The sequence below is a fragment of the Trachurus japonicus genome, chromosome 16, assembly GCF_045865225.1.
Source record: "Trachurus japonicus isolate A0001 chromosome 16, Traja_1.0".
NCBI lineage: Eukaryota > Metazoa > Chordata > Actinopteri > Carangiformes > Carangidae > Trachurus > Trachurus japonicus.
The window spans coordinates 29,953,198-29,975,042 of NC_140922.1; the positions used below are offsets into that span (position 1 = coordinate 29,953,198).

At 40.5% G+C, this 21,845-nt stretch overlaps 1 protein-coding gene across 2 annotated transcripts in view; it reads left to right on the plus strand.

Moving 5' to 3' along the window:
• ascc3 (activating signal cointegrator 1 complex subunit 3) overlaps nucleotides 1–21,845 on the plus strand; it is a 192,508-nt gene that overhangs the window by 88,395 nt on the left and 82,268 nt on the right. For both annotated transcript variants that reach the window (XM_085803025.1, XM_085803024.1), the window contains exon 11: nucleotides 18,746–18,910. In XM_085803025.1, coding sequence (XP_085659151.1) covers nucleotides 18,746–18,910 — 165 coding nt within the window. The remainder of the gene's footprint in view (nucleotides 1–18,745; nucleotides 18,911–21,845) is intronic.

A 21,845-nucleotide genomic window follows, 5' to 3' on the forward strand; every position in this document is an offset into this window, starting at 1 on the left:
GTCAGAGTTTGAATGCAACTCCCAAACTTCAATTTTTCAACTAACATGGCTTCTCATAGGTTATCTGTTGTTCTGAGCATGGGGCAGGAGATATCAACGCATAGGGTCCAGTTATGCCTTTAATAGAAACCAATGGGTGTGGGTCGGGAGGCCAGAAAGAAACATATCATTTTCTATGGATATACAACATGAATATATGTACGAAAGCAAAGACATACGATGGCATGCAAAAGTTTGGGAAGATGAAATGATCTCCAAAAGGCATAAAGTTACAGATGACACATTCCCTTTAAACAATATCTTTATCTTTAGCTTTAGCTCTTATATTTTCAAAATGACAGAAAGGGAAAAGGGTCCTTAGCAAAGGTTTGGGCCCTCTGCATAGTTAGTATCTAGTAGCCCCCGCCCTTTGGAAACTATCACAGTGTGTAAATAGTAAATATCTTGTCAAAGTCAAAGTTATCTGAGAGCTCAAGTCTTCTGGGTTTCCCATTCTTTTGCAGGCTGCTGCTTTGTTTCCCTTTTTCACTCTAAAACTGTAGAAACCAAAAAAAAGAATACACTGATATTGATTAAAATATTGCAAAAGAGTGTTTCATGTTTAACTTTATGTCTTTTGGAGATCATTTTATCTTCCACTTGCTGAACTGTTCACATTAACAGAAACTTTGATCAGCGGTGCCCAAACTTTTGCATGTCTCTCTGTGTATATAAGAAAAAGGCAGTGGAGCAGACGACATGTAAGTCACAGGTAATCCTCAGGATCACAGAGTCAGCTGTTGTGTTTGTATTGAAATGTCACAGTACACAGTGATTTTCTGTTTTTTTCATGCAGGCTCTCTCTGGTAAACTTCATGCTTTCTTATATTATGAATTATTTCTTCGCTGCACTTCACTGCCTTTATTAAGCTATCAAGCTGTTTCGCAGGTTCTTGTTTATTTATTTTCTTTCTCGCTGACCGCAGCAGTTCCTTATCTGGGTGAGGTGTGCTGCTTCGGCTCCTTCTCTGACAGGACTGCAACAACCGAGGGCCGTCTCTTATTTTTTTTAAATGATAATTTACTCAGTTTCGCACATTTGTCTCTCGCGTGTGTCCTGTATAACTTCTCTATTGGATGTTTTTGTGTCTACATATGATATTTAATCACAGGATCTCACCAGTGTTGCTGTGTTAAATTACAGGTAAATATGGTGCGATGCAGTGAGTCATTGGTTCTTTTTTCTGTTTCCTTCTCTTCACATATTTGTTTGGACTTACTTTTCCAGGTTTCAGTGCGGTGTTTCCTCTAAGTAGAGCCACCTCTAGCGCAGCAGTGTGCACCGTGCAGGCGTAGGTGTATGAAATATTCAGTCAAAGTAAGAGCCAGGTGCCAGGGAAGGGGGAGTAATCCAAATCCCAATCCTGTCACTCTTAAAAAAACAGCATAGTCATGAGTAATTCATATTGATAACCCAAATTGCTTGTTACCTTTGTTACTAAAGTATGTCACGGGAAAAAAGAACATCACATTTGATTCCTGCTCATCAGTTTAGGTTGAGCAGTTTGGGTTTGTGATGTTATTTTGATTTAAATGACATTTATCTAGAAATTAAGTAGTGTGTTGCCATCAACACTCAATACTGAGACTCCAGTCAGTTTCCGATCAGAGTTTTAACCCTCTAGTCATCCTAAAGCGACACTGGGAGATCGGTGGGTTGTCTGCTGCTCACAGAATTGATGGTTCGATCCCCGGCTCTTGTTCTATCGAGAAAAGACACCCCGAATCCCGAAGCTGCTCTTAAAGGGATAATTCAACATTTTGTCAAATTGGCCCATTGCCATAATCCCTATAGTCATAGCAGTAAGTTTGTTACCTTTAATTGTCGGTGCAAGCTATTTTTAGAACGGCGGAGCAGAGCCGTGAGCTGCTCAGAGCTACGCTACGGAGGCTGATGGGATTTCTTGGTTTCCCTCATCAAACTCATCAAATACACAATCCAACAACTCCAAAACACTCTGGTGGACAAGTTGTGACCTGCACATTCACCACGCTATGAGATAATAACAGAACGTTACCAGACAGAGTTGTTTTAGAGGGAAATACAGAGACTGCTTGATGAAAAACTGACGGGATTGCGCATCAGCGGTTTTGCATGAATTTACTTCTAAAACAACTCTGTCTGGTAACGTTGTGTTATTATCTCATAGCGTGGTGAATGTGCAGGTCACAACTTGTCCACCAGAGCGTTTTGGAGTTGTTGGATTGTGTATTTGATGAGTTTGATGATGGAAACCAAGAAATCCCATGAGCCTACATAGCGTAGCTCTGAGCAGCTCGCGGCTCTGCTCTGCCGTTCTAAGCTTGCACCGACAATTAAAGGTAACGAACCTACTGCTGAGGCTATAGCGATTATAGCAATGGGTCAATTTGCCAAAATGTTGAACTATCCCTTTAAAGGCCCCACCAGCTCCGCCACTGTTGATGTGTGGACGGGAATTGTGGTGTAAAGTGCTTTGAGTGGTCGATAGGAGCAGAGAAGTGCTGTATAATTGCAGTCCATTTACCATTTCACATAAATTGACGATGTACGCGCCTTCACTAAACTCAGACTGTAACAAATTTGTTGCACGACGAGAGGAGACAGGGCCCTGGACCTGCTGGATGCTAATGTTAAAGAGGCCTGTGTTCATTACCATGAGCACACACACACACACACACACACACACACACACACACACACACACACACACACAAAATCCTACTCCCAGAAAACACTCACACAGGGACCAAAGGTGGATTAATCCACTGCTGAAAATAGTTCTTAATAATGCACTTTTTCCTCCTGTTTGAGTACAGTTTGGTAGAAACTGCTGTTGCCTGCTGAGCATTTAAGAAAATAAAAACTATGTACAGTACAGTACGCTGCTCACCAAGGACTCTATTACTGTAGAAACACTGTTTTAATACTTAGTAGTTCCAGCCCTTACTCTCAGAGCAGCTTTACTTCTTTATGAAACGGCTCTACAAGATTTTGGGAACCGTCCTCTGGGATTCTTGTTTACTAGACGACATCACAACATCTTTGCAGATTTGTCAGCTGCATATTCAGGCTTCATGGTCTGCCCTGACTTGAGCGTTGGCCTACTGGCAGGAACTATTATCAGATGGTGAACTGAACTGTGGCCATGAAAGAGGGAATGAAATTGTTCATTCACAGCGAGGTTGATTGGTATTAAAGGGATAGTTCCCCCAAAATTGAAATTTCACTCATTATCTACTCACCCTCATGTGGACTAAGGGCTGGGCGAAGTTTCAGAGTCCTCGGTGGCTTCTCTGAGTTACAGGGGGTCTCTGCGTAGCAGTGCATGTCCATATAACGGTTGCAAATGGATACCAACTGTCTTCGTAACAAAAGACACACCAAAAAACATCCGAATACCTCCACGCTGCTCATATGTAATGTCCGTCTTGTAATGAAGCCCCGAAATGCGAAATTGTCCCGAAAAAAATTAAAAAAGTCTATATTTCATGCTTGTTTTGTAGTGGAAGCTTCTCGAAGCTCCTCTTCCCGGTTCGTCAAATTTGGACGAACTGGGAAGAGGAGCTTCCGCTACAAAACAAGCTTGAAATATAGACTTATTTAATTTTTTTCTGGACAATTTCGCATTTCAGGGCTTCAATACAAGACGGACATTACATACGAGCAGCATGGAGGTATTTGGATGTTTTTTGGTGTGTCTTTTTGTTACGAAGACAGTTGGTATCCATTTGCAACCGTTATATGGACATGCACTGCTACGCAGAGACCCCCTGTAACTCAGAGAAGCCACGGAGGACTCTGAAACTTCTCCCAGCCCTTAGTCCACATGAGGGTGAGTAGATAATGAGTGAAATTTCAATTTTGGGTGAACTATCCCTTTAAGGCTAAAAGTGAATCAACACGACACCCCTCTCACCTGGACCAAATGCTGGTTTGGTCTGAACATTTGCATCGTCTCTGTTCTTCTGTCGAGGTCTCTTGCTGCCATAGTCCTTCTGGCTCAGTGTTTAAATGCTTTGTGCATTCAGAGATTTCTTGTTGTTTAGTTGTTTTTTCCCCTCAAGATGTGCAGAAATCCAGCAGATCAGCAGTTTCACAAACACACTGAACCCGGCCCATCTGGCACCGAGGCTCGTACCGCGGTCAGAAACCACTGAGACCACGACGTCGTTCTTTCCTCCTCGTTCTGGTTGTTTGATGTCAACACTTCCTGAAGCTCTGCTCTCTCGTATCTGCAGGATTTTATTCACTGCGCTGCTGCCACTTGATTGACAGATCAGACTATTGTATGAATGAGTAGGTGGCGGTGCACAGGTGTTCTTCAAGTGTTTTAAAGAGTGTGTGTTTATGCAAGTTTTATTCTATTGGCCCTGAGCCTTTTGGCTCGTCAGTATAAAATCAATGGGCTCAGGGACGGCTGCCACAGACTGGGAGGGAAATCAAAAAGTGCTGAGTGATTGTTAGTTTAGGTCTTTTTCTGGGACTTAGTGACAGTAATGAAAATGTGGAATAACAACAACCTTATCGTTGAAGTTTCATGGTCGTGCTGCCAACTTAGTCAGTGGTCAGACATACTCCAGGATACTCATGAGGTGTCAACCTATAAAAAAACAAACATCAGTGAACTATGAGGTTGTTTATTACAGATGATAAATTGACCCTTCAGAACTTAATGCTGTATTAAAGATTGAGTTGAACAGCACAGTTTGTTTTCTTTGTGCTCTGTGAGTCACAGTCGCCCGTTGTTAAAGCTGTCAGCGTGATGAGAATAATTTTGCCAATGACAAAATTAGCTAATTGCATTTAATATGCCAGTCAATTAGATGTTTTATTTCTGTTGGTTGTTCAGTTAATTAACCACAGAGCAGCTGATTAACTATATATTTTTGTGTTTTGTTGCTTTTACTGATGGAACATTTAGTGACTTCAACTTAATATATGGATATTTATGAGTATACAGTATGTTTTATATATTTGTTTGAATGTAGTATATATGTTTATTAACATGGATATTTATGCAGCATATGTATGTTTTATATATTTTTATGGATGCAGTATGTTTATTAATATGGATATTTATGTAGTATGTATATTGATATGGATATTTATGTAGTAGATAGATAAACCATGATGAATAGAAAGGGATGGGAATTTTTTAAAAAAGTGCATACTTCTTCCTACTCCTTTTTCGAACTTAGATTTTTTGTTTTTATTTTATTTTTCCTCAATTTTAGACACATTTGTTTGAAATAAATAAATACGTTTATTCATTCATATATAATAAATGTCACAGAAGCAGTGTTTTTTCCTCTTCTCTGTGATAAGATGAGGACGGGTTTGTTACAGTGGGGATAGCAGCTGCAGGTTGAGCCCGTATTTGGAGATAGCAGAGGACTCCTCCAGCTCAGAGGGAAGTGGAGGTTGGTGGATCTCAGCATGAAAGAGTGAACAATGAAAGTGAGGAGGATGGGGGAAACATGCATATCTGTTAAATCCAAAAAGAGTTGGATTTGTGCGATTGCACAGCTTAGAGTTAAAGTTTATAGGCTTACGGGACTTATGAATACAGAAAAGGAAAGGTTCAGGTTTAGGTGTGTGTGTGTGTTGAGTGTGGGGAGGGGGTGGTGGTATCGCGGAGGTCTCTTCCTTTGAAACGAGGCCAATTCCAGCTAATCTGAAGGTGTATTAAAGTTGCATCTCAATCAGGTCGTGTGAGGCGACTTCACAAAGAGAACGATTAGTCAGATCCACTGCAGCTCTGCACCGATCCACTTTCTCTCTCTCTCTTTTCCACTTTTAGGGCCTCGTTTACTTTCCTCTCTCGTCCCTCCATCGGACTGCGTTAGCGTCAGTCAGTGAGTGCGTCCGCCGGGCTGTCGAACCGGGCCGAGGCAGTGACACCGCGCTGCGCTGTAACCTTGGGTTTTGTCTCCATCCATCCAAACTTTGTGTTTCTTTCATCACGCTCTTTTTGATGCACGCAGTCCAGCCGGAGCTCTGGCATGACTTGAGTTAGTTGTGAGGTGTGTGGAGAGGGAAGAGCCTTCTTTAAAAAACCTGCCGTAATACGTGCAGCTATAACCGTCTCTCTGTTATAAGACTGGACAGTTTTGTCCTGTTGCCTTGGTCAGGGTCATTTTTCTTTTTAAAGAGGATCTATGCAGGATTTTTAGCTTAACTATGCTACATTTTTACCTTAATTAAACAACTTTGGAGTAATTATGATGGTAAAATCAATGACTTTGTAACTAGTTCCAGGGAGAATGGAGGAAAACCAACCTTGTAAGATCAGAGCCTCCGACCAGGTGTCCCAGCTCTCGTCTCTGCGGCACCGCCACACAAACGTAACGCACCCCGTAACCCGTAATCTCTTGTTTGTGACAGATAAGACTACACAAATATACACATGGTAACATCGTATATGATATATAACGTTATCCACCGCTCTATTGATTGATTTCTCGCCGGCTTTGTTGTAAATGAATGCACATGGCCAGGAGGACGGTTAGCAACACGGAGGAAAAAGACCGGAATTGCATAGTTCCCCTTTAAGTTACACATGAAGGAGACAAGATTAAAGGGAAAGCAATCACATATATAGAGTGTATGTGTTTACGTCACTTCAACAGGTGGTGTGTAGCGATAGGCGCAGCGAAACCGGGAGTAGAAATATGGATTATCTGCTCCGATTAAGGAAAGTTGGACTCTACAGTGAAGCCAGAAAATACAACATAACTTAATGTTACCTGACACAAAATTGGAACCGCAAATCCAGGTTCTTCCTGCTTCTCAGTGGATGTAACAGAAGTGACTTCCTCGACTTCCTCTATACAGTGATTCTCAACAGTCAACTGGGTATTCATGCAAATTTATTGAGCTGTATGAATATAAGAATAAGTTGTTTTCATAGTGTGGGAACATACAGACAGCCAAGCATGTGTCTTAACGTTGTGCAACATGTCACAAAGAATGTCCGACCTTCTGTGATTGCATTGTAAGTTGAAACGCCCTTTTACTGTAAAATGAAAACACACACACACACACACACAGAGCTGTAAGCGCCAATGCAGCGTTTTCATTAGATGTTCATTGTTCACATCAAACCAGCAATCCAGTAAATGCCTCTCTCTTACCTCGCCGCTCCATCTTCTTCCCTCCCACCCCATCTTTTCCACATCCTCCTCTCCCGCTCTCTCTCTCTCTCCATGGCTGTGATAGTTACCATGGAAACAGAAAGGGTTTCTAGGGATGCTGCCATGTGGATGCCAGTGTGCGGGTGGGTGGCATCCTGGGACTTCCAAGACCCCCCACCCCAATCCCCCTCCCCTCCTCTCCTTCTCTGTCCAGAGTGGAAATATCAGCTGATGACAATCCAAGAAGTAGAAGCTGCCCCACAGTTTCTTTTGTAAAGTCAAGTCACACACCCAGAAACCAAACTAAAGAACAGCTGCTGAGAGGAAATGTAAAGGCCAAACCGCAGAACAGGAAATAATTTATTCAATTTAAAGGAGAAGTGCCAATTTTTTTTTACAACTTGGACCTTACTTCTGGCATAAATTACAGTCGTTTACTCACCCATGTAACTTAGGTGTTATTAAGAGTCCTTCCGACGATATTTAGATCCAGTCTAGCCATAACCAACTTTTATTCAACCTTAAACAACTACATTGAAAAAACAGAGACAAGCAAATAAATACATTTATGTATGTATGTTTTTTTTCCCCCGGCGGTCGTCTTGTTTACCTGGAATTTGCTGCTGCTAGTTTTGTGCAACATGGCTGAATATTTGTCAGATTTTGACGTTGTGGACGATGACTTTGAATATGATGGACGTCCTTATACCGCCTTGAGCCAGAGTAAATGGATAAGGAGCTCTTTGAAAGTAGGATGTGGAAGCAGAGAGAGGAACATCTGGCCAGAGAACAACAAACCGCTGCACGTCTGCGAATAGATGGTAACTGGTGGTGTTGTTGTGGAATAGCACTAGCGAATTATAACAAAATATCGTTGAAATGAATGAGTTTCGTGGCAGATAATGTGTTATTTAGAGGCTGCATTTCGGTGCCCTGATAACTCCCACTATATACGGCTCTCGAATTGATATAAATATCATCCAAAGGATCCTAATGACACCAAAGTTATATGGGTGAGTAAACGACCGTATTTTATGCCAGAAATAAGGTCAAGGTTGTAAAAAAAAAACGACACTTCTCCTTTAATCCAGTCTTATTTGTATCATGTATCACATTATCATGGGAATAATAATTCAAATACCTATAGGTAATGCTGTGTCATCAGTATTTCTAATAAATAACTGTAATAAATATGATTATAATGAGTGTTATAGTGGCATATCTGGATCCTGCTGCTGCTGAAACATGGAGACCGGCAGAATGAGGACAGACAGAGAGAGAGAGAGAGAGAGAGAGGACGCAGTCATTAGAGAAACATCAGGCTGTTTTGAGCCACGGCGCCGCTCACTGTAAAGATCCAGAGTATTTTTATAGCCGATCACTTGTCAGACACACAGAGCTGTGATTAATTAGTAGTTAAGTGCTGAAAGTTGGCGTGATCTGACATGGCCTATGTTGTGCGTGGCTACACACGCACACACACACACCTACTGCGCACTGTGTCACTATACCACTTTAAAAAAAACTCACTCCCACTGCACTCATTAGATGAACATAAAAAAAAAAACGTTGGACATGAAAGGACAATTCTCCATCTATGAAAATGTTCAGTGTTACTTTTATGTTTTTTTGGGATGAAAGTGAAATAATTTGTTCTCATAAAATGACTCGGTTTCACTCTGGGTGCTCTCAGACTAATAACTTAAAGGGATAGTTCAACATTTTGGCAAACTGGCCCCTTGCCATAATCCCTATAGTCATAGCAGTAGGTTCGTTACCTTTAATTGTCGGTGCAAGCTGTTTTTAGAACGGTGGAGCAGAGCCGTGAGCTGCTCAGAGCTACGCTACGGAGGCTCATGGGATTTCTTGGTTTCCCGCATTCACCACGCTATGAGATAATAACAGAACGTTACCAGACAGAGTTGTTTTAGAGGTTGAATGTTCATGTATGACCTAAAACACTTGACTGTTCATGGATTGTTGAGGCCCCATTTTATTTCACCATCTCCCCATGAGATGGACCCACCTATTGCCCATTTCTGAGTCCTTGATGCTATGTACAGCTACTATACCCCATAATATGATAGGCATTCAAGTTAACTGCTTGTAATAGCTCACTATTTCTTGTATGCTTAGGCTGTAATGTTTGTAATGTCTGGATTACTCTTTCCAGTGCCTGTGTGTGAATGCTGTATGTATGCTGTATTTGTTATGTGTTTCTATTCTCTTTTCCTTATCCTTCTTTCTTACTTTTACTTGGGACCCCCTCGAAAACGAGGTGATACACCTCAAGGGGTTAATCCTAATAAAGAAATTTGAATAGGTTAAAGTCATGCAAAACCGCTGATACATGTTGCCTTCAAAAACAACGGCTCTGCTCCGCCATTCTAAAAAATAGCTTGCACTGACAATTAAAGGTAACGAACCTACTGCTAAAACTATAGGGATTACAGCTATGGGCCAATTTGCCAAAATGTTGAACTATCGCTTTAAACATCAAGACATGAGTGGGTGGAAAGTGTTGAGGGACTCCCCAACCCCCCCCATCCCACCACCTCTCCTTTAAATCCCATAAGTGCGATCAGCTCCAGAGCGTTGTGACTGCAGCAGAGGGCCGGTGGCTCGACCTCCTGTCTGTACGCTCACTTGTCACTGTCGGGGAGTCGAGCGGTTCAGGTCTCCGGAGGTGGAGAATTAGAGGAGCAGTGGGAAGAGCAGACGTTTTCACCACTCCGCCACCGCCACCAGCAGCAGCAGCAGCAGCAGCAGCTTTATACGACTCTCTCTGACGGTGCTGAGGCTGCTGGAGAGATGATTGATTCTCCCCGTCCTCACCTGCTGCTTCCTGTCTGTCAGGAAGTCACTGGTCCATTGACAGGTGGAGGCGGACAAGTCGCTGGTGCAGTTGGTTATGTGATGTCGGAGCGGTTGAGGGGTGAAGTGTGTGTGTGTGTGTCTGTGTGTCTGTGTGTGAATGTGGCGGGTTTATCAAAACCGACAGTGAAACACACTCAGGGTTGTCAACCGGTGGATGATTCCCTCTCAGCGTGGAGAGATGGTGACACAGGATCCATCTATAGGATGATGTGTGTTGGCTGGTGCTGCTTTTCCATATACAAGTTTAACCAAATCCTGTAAAAGCAGAGGAAAAGTATATGGATTGAACAGAGCGTAGTAAATGTTTTATATAGGACTACATAATCTTGTTTAATGGACATTTATCAAGTATGTCCAAATTAAACCTTCATTGAACCAAACTACCTTTTTTAAAGAGGAACTATGCAAGATTTTTTCCTCAATTAAACAGCTTCAGAATCATTTTGATGGTTAAATCAATGACTTGTAACTAGTTCCAGGGAGAATGGAGGCTCTCTGCCTTCCACCTAGCGACTCTTGGCTGAAAACCAACCTTGTAAGATCAGAGCCTCCGACCCGGTGTCCCAGCTCTCATCTCTGTGGCACCACGACACTAACGCGCCCTGTAACCCGTAATCTCTTGTGTATGACAGATAAAACTACACAATATACACACCACAATGTGTGCATGATAATCCACCGCTCCACGGTTTGATTTCTCAACGACTTCGCTAAAAAACAAATGCACACAACCGGGAGGAGGGTTAGCAAAGTAGTGGAAAAGTGACTGGATTTATATGATGGTCAGATTTAAGCGCTAAATGACGCAATTTATGAATCGCTAAAAGTATTTTTTTATATATATATTTTACTTATGCATTTTCAATATATTAATTAAGCGGGACAACAGACGAACTGTGACATAATAAAAAATAGCACAGCACTTGTTCAATAACAAATGAACAAGGCCCTGCTCAGAAACAGTATATACATTGACATACAGAACGTACCAGGTATTACATAAAAAACAAAAACATGAAGTTTCATTGACAGCGATGAATGTGAGTGAAGTATTATATCTGTATCTTGACAGATATAGAAGAAATGGTTGCCACATCCTATCAAAGCTGAGAGAGACATTGTGTCGGATCCTTTCCATATATAAAGGTCGTATTTTGGTCAACATTGTGTCTCAAATTATTTATTTCACTCGTAAGCCGTGTAATAAGCGGGATAATGTAGAGTGAGCCTGGTCGTTATGGATTGAGACGCTGTTCCATTCATCCTGTCGGGGTTTATTTCTCCATAAGGACCGGCTCACTCTACATTATCCCTTACATAAAGCACAGGTTATTATGCAGTATATATATGCAGTCATAGAAGATATTATCCCTATGAAAAATATTTACATTCCAGCAGTGCGTAGTGGCAATAAATACAAAACATATTATTTATAAAAGACGTATGTATGTACATAAGTTACAGTAATGAAGAAACAATCAATAACATAAATCTATGTGATCTCACAGCATACAAATCATTGAGTTGCTCTTGTCTATTCTTAATATTATTATGAATTTATCATTAGAATAATGAAGAAAGATGTGAGTCCAGTCAGTCAGACAGGAGTGTGTGTGTGTGTGTGTGTGTGTGTGTGTGTGTGTGTGTGTGTGTGTGTGTGTGTGTGTGTGTGTGTGTTTCCTTTGCCCTGTTCAGACCTGCATTAACATGCGTCTCAGGTGATCCAATCACAGCTGGTCAGCTCTGAGCTCTTCACTCCACACCTGGCATTAGGATGCGTCTCGAGTGACCACTTGTGATCGGATCTCACTTCGCTCTATATGCAAATAAACAGCTATGTGTTGTGTTGCTTTGTTTTTTTTAAGACAATCTGACGAGGCCGTTATCGAGAGGGAGGAGGAGGGGGGAGAGGACGAGAGAGCAGGGCACGGAGGGGTCCACAGCTCCACACTGAAATTAAGTCGTTTTCATTTCAAACTGTGAAATATTTTGGGTCGTTATAAATCAGATGTAGAGTCGTTGGTTCTTCACTGAGGCCCAGAGACACACTGAGTTGTCTTCACACTGTTTGGTCCAGACTGCCTCTGTGTGTGGTCTGAGGGATCAGATCTGTCCGACTGGTCTGTGGTGTTTGGTCCAGTCTTCACTTTGCTCACTGATCAGCGTGATGCAAAACAACAAACACTGACTCATTTTAAGCCAGAAACATATCAATCAATCAAATCAATCGCATTTTATTTATATAGCACCTTTCAAAGCAAATTAATGCCTTTCAAAGTGCTTTACATTTTGATTGAAAAGTATACATATACTAGCCTGACAAGCCAGACTATATCATTAAAATGTCTAGTCTGGCAACGACCGGTAGACCTCGGCTCAATCCAGGGGGCGGGATGAAGGCTGTCTTTCAAACTGCCTCTGCACGCAATAGGGTAGCGCTACGACCAATCAGAGCAAAGAGCAGGATGACGTTAGCCTGACAAGCCAATGATAATGTATGTTGTCATCGCTTTAACTCCGCCCAACGACTCTCTAAACAGACAGAGCGCTGTGATTGGTGAACACAAACGGTGTTCGAGACTCAAAAAGTTCCTATGGCTCGTTTCTAGACCCACCTACTGTACGGAGCAAATATTTCTGCTGCCGCTACGGTGCGTCTAGATTTCTAGGGTATATATATACTGTATAAGAAGTGAAACAAGAAGAATGACATGGAGACTAATGCACAAAGATTAAAAACAACAATTAAATATAGCAATAGTAAATAATAAAATAAAAACATGATAAAATAAAACCTGCACTGACCAGTATCACTGGAGAACAGCAACAACAACAAAACAAAATACAAGTTGTGGTTTGTTAACGTTGTTATGGAGAGAGTAGAAGAGAAAAGGGGAACATTTTTACTGAAGGCAGAAATCAAGATGGTGGTGATCTTTTTTTTCTTTTTTTTTTCATTTCTCATTTCACCGAATGTTCAAAGTAAGATGTAGATGTAGATGAGGAGTGGACTGACTTTTTGTGGCATCATTCATTTCCTGGCTTCATCCTTATCAGGTGTTGGCTTGAAGCAAATAAATGAAATGTAATGGGTTAAATTGACTGATTTTTTTTGTAATTACTAGAACAGAAGTGTATTTCCTGTGTGTGTGTGTGTGTGTGTGTGAGTGTACATGTCTTATCTTTATATGTTTGTGAGGACACGTCTTGGTTTGAATGGAGGACATTTTAACTGTTCATCATAAAGACTTGGCTGTAGGTTCAGGTGTAGATTCATATGCATATCACATAATATTAAGATTAAAATGATGCTTGGGGTAAGAAGGGTGGGGGGAATTAAAGTCCTCACAGCTTATGGAAGACAAGAATGTGTGTATGTGTGTATGTGTGTCTGTGCGTGAGTGTGCGGTCTGTCAAATCTGTAAGGAATATGCTCCTTAACTAAACATATGGTAACAAGCTTTGCTGCAAATGCTGCAGGAAATATCACCGGTGTCTCCCATATGCTGAACATGTCTCAGCTAAAGAATTAACAACCAGAGAACGAGACATTCATCTACATACTTTGGTCCGTAGCTTTTATATTATAAAAAAAATATAATAAATGTGAGACATAAATCTTTGGTCATGTACTGTAGAAATGGTGTGATCTTTCGGCTCTGTGTTGGTAAATGCCAGTGAGTCAGATTAAACCAAGCTTTCTACACGTTGAGGTGGATTTTTCCTTTCATCAGTCCACAGATCTTTGTTGCAGAACTTCACCGGTTTTGGTTTTGTTTCGTTTTGCTGGTCAGGCTAAATCCAAACGTCCAAACTGATCTGCAGCTCGGGTATGAACCTCCACTCAGACTTGGTCGAACTCTGCGGCAGCACATTTAAGACATAAATGAAGACGTTTGATTGACAGAAAAATATGCAGTCTTGATCTTGACTTTGATCAAATCCAGGTCACACACTTTGACGATATGATGAGCGCAGTCCTCGCTAGAGAGAGAAGCCCGAGTGTGGTGAGCTGAGAGGACGGACCTGTGGACGGCCTCGCCCCTCTTCACTCACACTGATTCGGAGTGACGCGCTCTCTCCTGCCTCTCATGAGCTTATGAGTGTGTTCAGCATGAATTTACATAGCTGGCTCTGACTGGGCATTTATTTTCCTCCCGCTGCCATATATCCTGGCACACAATGATGGAGTTCATCTCTGGGGCAATATGTTTCCACACATCATTTCTTTTAAAACCCCAAAGCCCATTAAAGTTATGCGGGAGAACTGGGAAGCTGATATTTCCAATAATCAGCGTTTCTTCCATTTAGATACTTGGATACTAGAAAACCTCTGTGTTAGATGAGACAAGATATGATATGATACAATAAGATATAACAAGATAAGATACAATAAGAAGATAAGATACAAAACAATACAATTCAGTATGATACGATAAGATCTGATAAGAAGATATGATACAGAACAATACAATACAATACGATACTATAAGAAGATAAGATATGATACCATAAGAAGATATGATACGGTAAGAAGATACATTACATGCTATTATATACTTTTTACAGCAGCAGAAAAGAAAAACAACAAAGGTAAATAATAAAGTATAAAAAAAGATTCTGTACATAAATACAAATGTTATTTGTACAAGGGTTGAAAAAATATAGCAGAGTGTGGGAGTGTGTGAAATAAGAATAAATACACAGCTTGTATATACAGGATGGAAAATATAGGAAATTAAAAAAAAATACTTTCAAACTGTATAAATATAGCCAGATGGGGTAGTGGATTGACAGGAAAAGAGTTATTTGAATATGCATTAAAAGTTATATCTACACAAGACATGAAACTTTTTTTTTATTTTTTACATAAATTACAACTATACTCTAGATTTTTATTTTATACTAGATTTTTGCACCAGACTTTAAACTGAATTTGACCAAACATGTGCATGGATGTGTCAAAACATTTCTTTGACATGTAGATCTTGTAGAAATATAAAGTTGCAGGCTCAAAAGAAGGAGATTGTTCTTTAAATGTCTCATATCGTAGAGAATTGATATGATCATGTTCTTGTTTGAAAAAGAATTTCATCAGTAAAGGAAACTATACAGGAGTTCTTTTCATTGTTTTCACTGTAAAAAATCTTCCTGATTCTAAGTTTTACTGTTGATTTTTTACATTATTACAAACCAATCTTTTTATTTTACGTTTATACATCCACAATCAAACATATTCTTTGTCAAATGTAAGAATTCATGTGTTATTTAAGACTCTGATCTTTCCCCTCTATCGCTCAGACAGGCTGATAAACATTGTGTGCATTTTGTAGAGAGTATCGAGGATCAAGGCCAGGATGGTTCACCACAGTGGATTAGAGCTGATTTTTTTTTTTTTTCCTTTTTGTCAAATGTGTTCAAAGTGTAAAAAAAATAAAAAAAATAAAAAAAAAATTATAAATAGCCTCCATGTTCAGTTCGCTGCGCTCCCGTCCTCGTCCTCATTTCCTTTTATGAATCTATTCTACTGATTAACTTGTCACCTTTGAGAAACATTAGCGTTTTCCTTTGAAATGCTGAGGATCAGTGGTTTGTGGAGGATTGATGGCGGTCTTGCTGAGCCCCCCCTCTCCCCTTCCCTCCTTCCCCGCGGCTGATGAATTGGCTAAATAACACCATTCAGCCAAACAATGGCATGTTTTCTCTGCTTTGCCGTGTGTGTATTTGTTGAGGCAATTAAGAAAGCACTTTGGCCTGTTCTCCCTTTGCCAGAGCCTCCATTTAGATTAACCAGTAGCTCCAATTAGGAACCGGCGCTTCCTTTTCTGTGAGCACGCCAGTCTCTAATGGCTGGATAGATTAATTTAAATGCAAACTAGAGAGGATGTAATGAACTGCTTTTACAGAAAGAGTTTAATAGGAATTTGCACTCCCCCGAACTGGTTGCCAAACAGTTCACACACCATTAATTGTGCATTGTAGTGTTTTTTTTTCTTTCTTTTTCTTGAAAAGAGAGAATACTACATTTGCTGATGTGTGTTGATACGGTTCAATTTAATTAGTGTGATAGTAATGCCAAATAAAAGTAGATATAAGACGCTGATTGTTTGTTGGATCATGACATTCGCAGGAGAATGCAGAAATCTAATATCACTTAGCACACACACACACGAGATGTGAATCATCTTCTGTCTGTTATTATGGCGTTATGATTTAGGTGCCTCTCTCTGGATTGTAATGAGTGGAGCTACGGGCAATTGGGTATTGATGAACCATGAATCTGACATAGTATTCTGGAGGGATTTTGTTTTACAGTGTGTGTCAGTCAGTTTAAGTGAGCGGGAAATTGTTGGGAGAATTTTTTCTCATCAATAATCTCTAAATGAATCTCTGTTAGTGGTGAAATCAGAGAGAAGAATGTCATTTCTTATTTTATTTTTGGCAACCTGTAAAAAAAAAAGGGAAACGCAGGGGATTTAATATCGAAAGTCATAAATTGAGGGGGTCTCACAAGAGGCAATAAAAGGTTGTAAAGAAAATGACTCAAATGTGACCAACTGAGGCAAGAACCCCCCGATAAAATTAACTACCCAGTTTGTTTTAGAGGAGATGATGATTTTTTTTTTCAAGCCCGTCTTCAAACAGTTCTCACATTCACATATGTGCTAAAAATACACTGCCCATCCAAAAAAACAACATTTCATTGGACCGCCTTTAGCTTTGATTACGGCACACATTCACTGTGGCATCGTTTCGATACGCTTCTTAATGTCACAACAATCTTTTTTTTTTTTTAGATTTGATTTCACCAAATGTTTAAACCAAATTTCTTCCTTGAAGATGATGGTTCCCCACTCTCCTTCCAGTTTTTAATAATGCGTTGGACAATTCTTAACCCAATTTTAGTAGTTTCAGTAATCTCCTAGATGTTTTATTTGCTTGATGCATGCCAATACTGTAATTTGACCCTTGTGAAACAGATTAAAGGGCATTTCCAGTCGTAATCAATGTTTACCTCAGATATCAGGTCACCTATGATCAATTCATTTCATACCATCAATACTCCCAACTGCAGCGTGTGGACATTTACTGTATATTATATATATTGTATATTTCTCCATAGACCCCCATGTTAAAATCGCCGACTTTACATCCTCAATGAACATGATCAAAGCCTGGTGTCAGCACGTTTTTTTGGTCTCAACCGATAGTTTCTACCCCCGCACACACTCTGAGGGGGGTGATTTTTTTTAACTCTACCGTTTTACTGTTATTAGGTTAAAATTCTGGCCAATTAGGGTGCGGAAACGTTGAATGACAGGTCCGGAGCGGTCCGTGGACAGCTGCTTCGAGGGCCAGTGGGCGGGTTCTCGGCCGGCCAATCCAACATGGCGCTGTTCAGGCCGCCATATTTGAGTCACAAAAACGACTCCCCAAAACCAATGGGTGACGTCACGGGTGCTACGTCCATATTTTTTACAGTCTATGGTCACTCCTCATAGACTCCCATGTTAAAATGTCTGGTTTTACAGCAGAAATGAACATGTTTACAGCCTGGCACGAAGCAGTTTGAGTCTCGACAGCTGATTTTCTCATTCATGACAAGCTTTTAAATAACTTGTTATTAAGGCTCAGAGTTGAGAGTAATTGAAGGCAGGGTCTGTTTGAGTGACAGGCTGATGAGTGTTTGCCACAAATCGTGATGCATCAAGTTCTAAGCTCTGCACTAGTGTTGTGGTACTTGAGACCGGTCTCCAGTACCACGTTTTCAAGGACTTGGTCTTGTCTCGGTCGCGGTTGAACTGGACTCTGGTTTCTTTTTTTCTTTTTTAACCACAGATGTTTCTCTCTGTCACTCGCTCACTTTGGTTTATGTGATGAAATTAAATTCAACTTGAAGATAATTAAAATTGTTCTACAAAAGTATCTGCTTGTGTAACCATCTGGTTGCACCAGAGTTTGAAGTGGGAGATTTTATTCTGTTCAATCCAAACTTTGTTTCAACAAAATGTGGTATAGATTTTTATAAAATTCATCTTTTCTGGTACTGGCTACAGTAATGTAATGTATAGTACACAGCTGTTCCCAGGACATCAGGACGACTTCATCAAACTAATGAACCTCGTCAGAGTGTCTCATTGATCCGTTTTTGAGGTTGACATAATTCATTGATTGTTGAAGCTTAATTTTGATCCAAATGTATAGTAAGGCAAGGCAAGGCATCTTTATTTATATAGTGCATTTCACACCAAGGCAACTCAATGTGCTTTACATAAAGACAAAACATTTAAAAAGAACAGCATAAAAACAAAAACACATAGTTGAAAGCAGGAGCAAAGAAGAATAAAAAAAGTAGAATAAAATAAAATAGATAAAGTTTAAAGTTATTAAAAAAGAGCTCAGCTGTAAGCACATGAAAAGAGAAATGTTTTTAACCTGGATTAAACTGAAGTGTTTACAGTTGGGGCTGATTTCAGTTCTGCTGGTAGTGGAGGACTTGTGGTGTTGAGACCAATACAAGACGTGTAACTCGTGAACTTGTGAACACGTGAGCATGAGTAAAGACGCTGTGTCGTGCACAGACACAGATTTTACTCAACAAGGAACAAGAAAGATACCTGATAATTTAAACCGGATAGAGGCTGTTTGACCACAGTCAGTCCAGATGTATTCTCGGTTTAGACTCATTCCAGTCCGTTGTGTTTGTTTCCAGATGTTGGTGACGACTCCAGAGAAGTGGGACGTTGTGACCAGGAAGAGCGTTGGAGACGTGGCGTTGACTCAGATCGTTCGTCTCCTGATCCTGGATGAAGTTCACCTGCTCCATGAAGACAGAGGACCGGTGCTGGAGAGTCTGGTGGCCCGGACCATCAGACAGGTTGGTGTCCCCACTACACTGTGTTTGTGTTAATGTTTACTATATGTTACAGGTCTTAATCCCTCTCTCTCTTAGGAGAGTTTACAACATTTTCAAAATAACATTTTATTCTCTTGATATGAAAATGCATTTTATAGATAAAATTGTTTGGAGCCAGAGGAGAGCAGTTAGTTAAACCAGGGAGTTAGGAATTTATTTATTTAAAACAGGGACAATGCACAAAAACATTAATCTGGTAGGACAAGAAAGGATGTAGCAGCATTTACTAATTTCCACCTGTAGTCCCTGGGCAGGTAAGAACAGATGAAAAGATAACAACATTAAAACTGTTGAAATATGACAGAATAAAAATGATATGATGGCCGTAGTATTTTAAACGTTGACAAAACAAACTAACAAAACAGGGAACAAGAGCTACAAGTCACGAAGTTACACATGATGTGTGTTGAATCGTCATATCCTTAATGTGACTACCTTAATGATATCTTAGAAACTTAAAGAAATAAGTTACACATAGTGGAAATCTCAGAGAGATAAAGCCTCTGGTTGGGTTTATAGTTTTTATCCAACACAGTCATTGAAAAATGGTTCCTACAAAGAGCAAACCTGTAACTGGAACAACCCTGTCTGACACTAAAGAAAACGAGAATGTGGGAGTTTCCTCCCTAAGATGGCAGGAGGTGATCTCAGGCTGCAAAGGCAGGTTGTTGTAAATCCACAGGAGTAAAAACTAGATATGCAGAGACACAATGTAGATAAAGAACTACTCACTTAGCAGTTTAACAGTTTATCAACCAGAGGGGTTAAAAGGTTTGCACACATGTGATTGCTTATTTTTTTTCTGTTACAACAGGAAGACAAGTTACAATCTCATGCTTTATTCCTGCTGTCGACAGATCACATGTTGTTGCATTAAAACACTCTGAAAATCATAGAGACGGTGCAGCGGCCATCGGTAATGATGACAGCATCAACTGTGAGCACAGAGAGCCGAAGAGAAACCAGCTGACACACAGGCAGCTCTATGGAGACATTAATTAGTGTCCTACTGTATGTCATCCAGACACATTTAGCTACTTTAGGTACATCCACATCTTTATGGCTGCTCCACTATAGGCTCCCACCTATGATGTGTCAACAACTCGCTGATCCTAAAGTGATAACATGTCATAAACAGCACGTATCTGCCCCATTAGCCCCACGCTGCTGCTGCTGCAGGAAAAAAACAAAAAAACTGTGTCTGAGAAATTTCCAGGATCAAAAAAACACAGTCACAGTCGTGTTGGTGCTTTCTAAAAATATCCCTTTGCATCTTTTTACCTTTTTTTTTTCTTTTTCATTAATTTCCTTCCATTGACAGACGCGTGACAGCGGCTTATCAAGAAAGGGATGTGGGACACTACACTGCTGCTCCCATATAAATTCCCACAAGCCCTTCGGGTGTGTGTCGAACGTCCGGGGCTGCTTTCTGCCCAGACATGTGTCAGTCATGAACATGGGGGAAATTGGATTTATTATGAATGCATGTCCATCCTGTCTGTGTCGACCCAGCCCATGGAAGTCTTTCGATGTGCTTCTCTCATATGAGGGTAAAAGACAATATTGATACGCTGAAATATCGCAATATTGTACCGAGACTCAAAAGCGGAACGATGAGATCTCACGAGAGTACTGTACATGTCTGTGCTCAAGCGCTAGACAACAAAAAAACCAACAAAAGTCTAAAAAGAAAAAAAACCATTGTATTGTATTGACAGATTCTCGCCGACACACACTTCCATACTCCCAAATCCAAGATTCGATTTCATATTTGGCCAAATTTTGGGCTTTTTGATGGGGTTCGGTTTCTGCCGAACTTTAGAACATCAACTGAACTGAACCCTGTGCACGTCAACGTAATGACGCTGCCAACGATTATGAGAAGGTTTACGAACACTCTTCTGCCCTCCCTGAACGACAACGTTCAAAGCGCTACAGCACAGCCAGCATCACTCTCATTATCACAAAGTCCGCTAGCTCGGTGCTAACATAAAATGGAAAACACCATTGACGGGCTAACGGAAATTAGCATCGTTATCGCGGTCACTTTAAACCAACAAACGGCTGTTATTTTAACATAAAAATGTAAACATGGCATAAATAACACATACATTAATACTTACAGGCCTATCTTTTCTCTGCTTTGTGGAAATAATTTCACTTTTTGGGTTTTTTTCCTTACTTGTTTTGAACGAGAAAAATCACTAAAGCCTGAATCCTGAATGACTTGAAGCTTAAATGTTCGGTGATGTTCTGAGTGTGAGCTTACTGTTTCAATGCAAAATAGTGGTGAAAGTTATTACCCTGCATCGTTTTTTTCAGTTGTTTGATGCATTTACAATATGTTCACTGTACAAGCCGATGTTGGGAGTAGGATTCGGTATCCGGTTTTGGATTCAGACAAATCTTTAAACAGTGGATTCGGTATTCGGCAGAACCCCAAAAATCTGGATTGAGTACATTCCTAGTCTGAAACACATGAAAGGCCTAAAAGTCTGTATACAAAATGTTCCTACACATTGTTTAAAGTCAAGATGCAGTATGTTCACGCTGCAGCACTTAATGCAGCAGCGATGAAGAGGTAAAACCCACCGGCCGTCAGTCACATCGGCAAAAAAGCAAGAGCAGCCTCCCTTAAATGATTGAGACTCAATTATAGCTATTTATAGAAGCTATTAGAGTTAATAATTCATTCACCTGACCCGTAAACCATCATCAGGCGGTAACATCACATCACCATCTTCATCAGCAGTTATATTGACAGAGATTACTGTTTCTCTGTGAAGGATAAAAGGAAAAAGGGACCGGGGGACGAGGTGGGAAAATAAAATGATGACACAATTTAAAAAACCCAGAGACGGCGACGTAATTAAATGACAAAATAAATGAAGGCGGA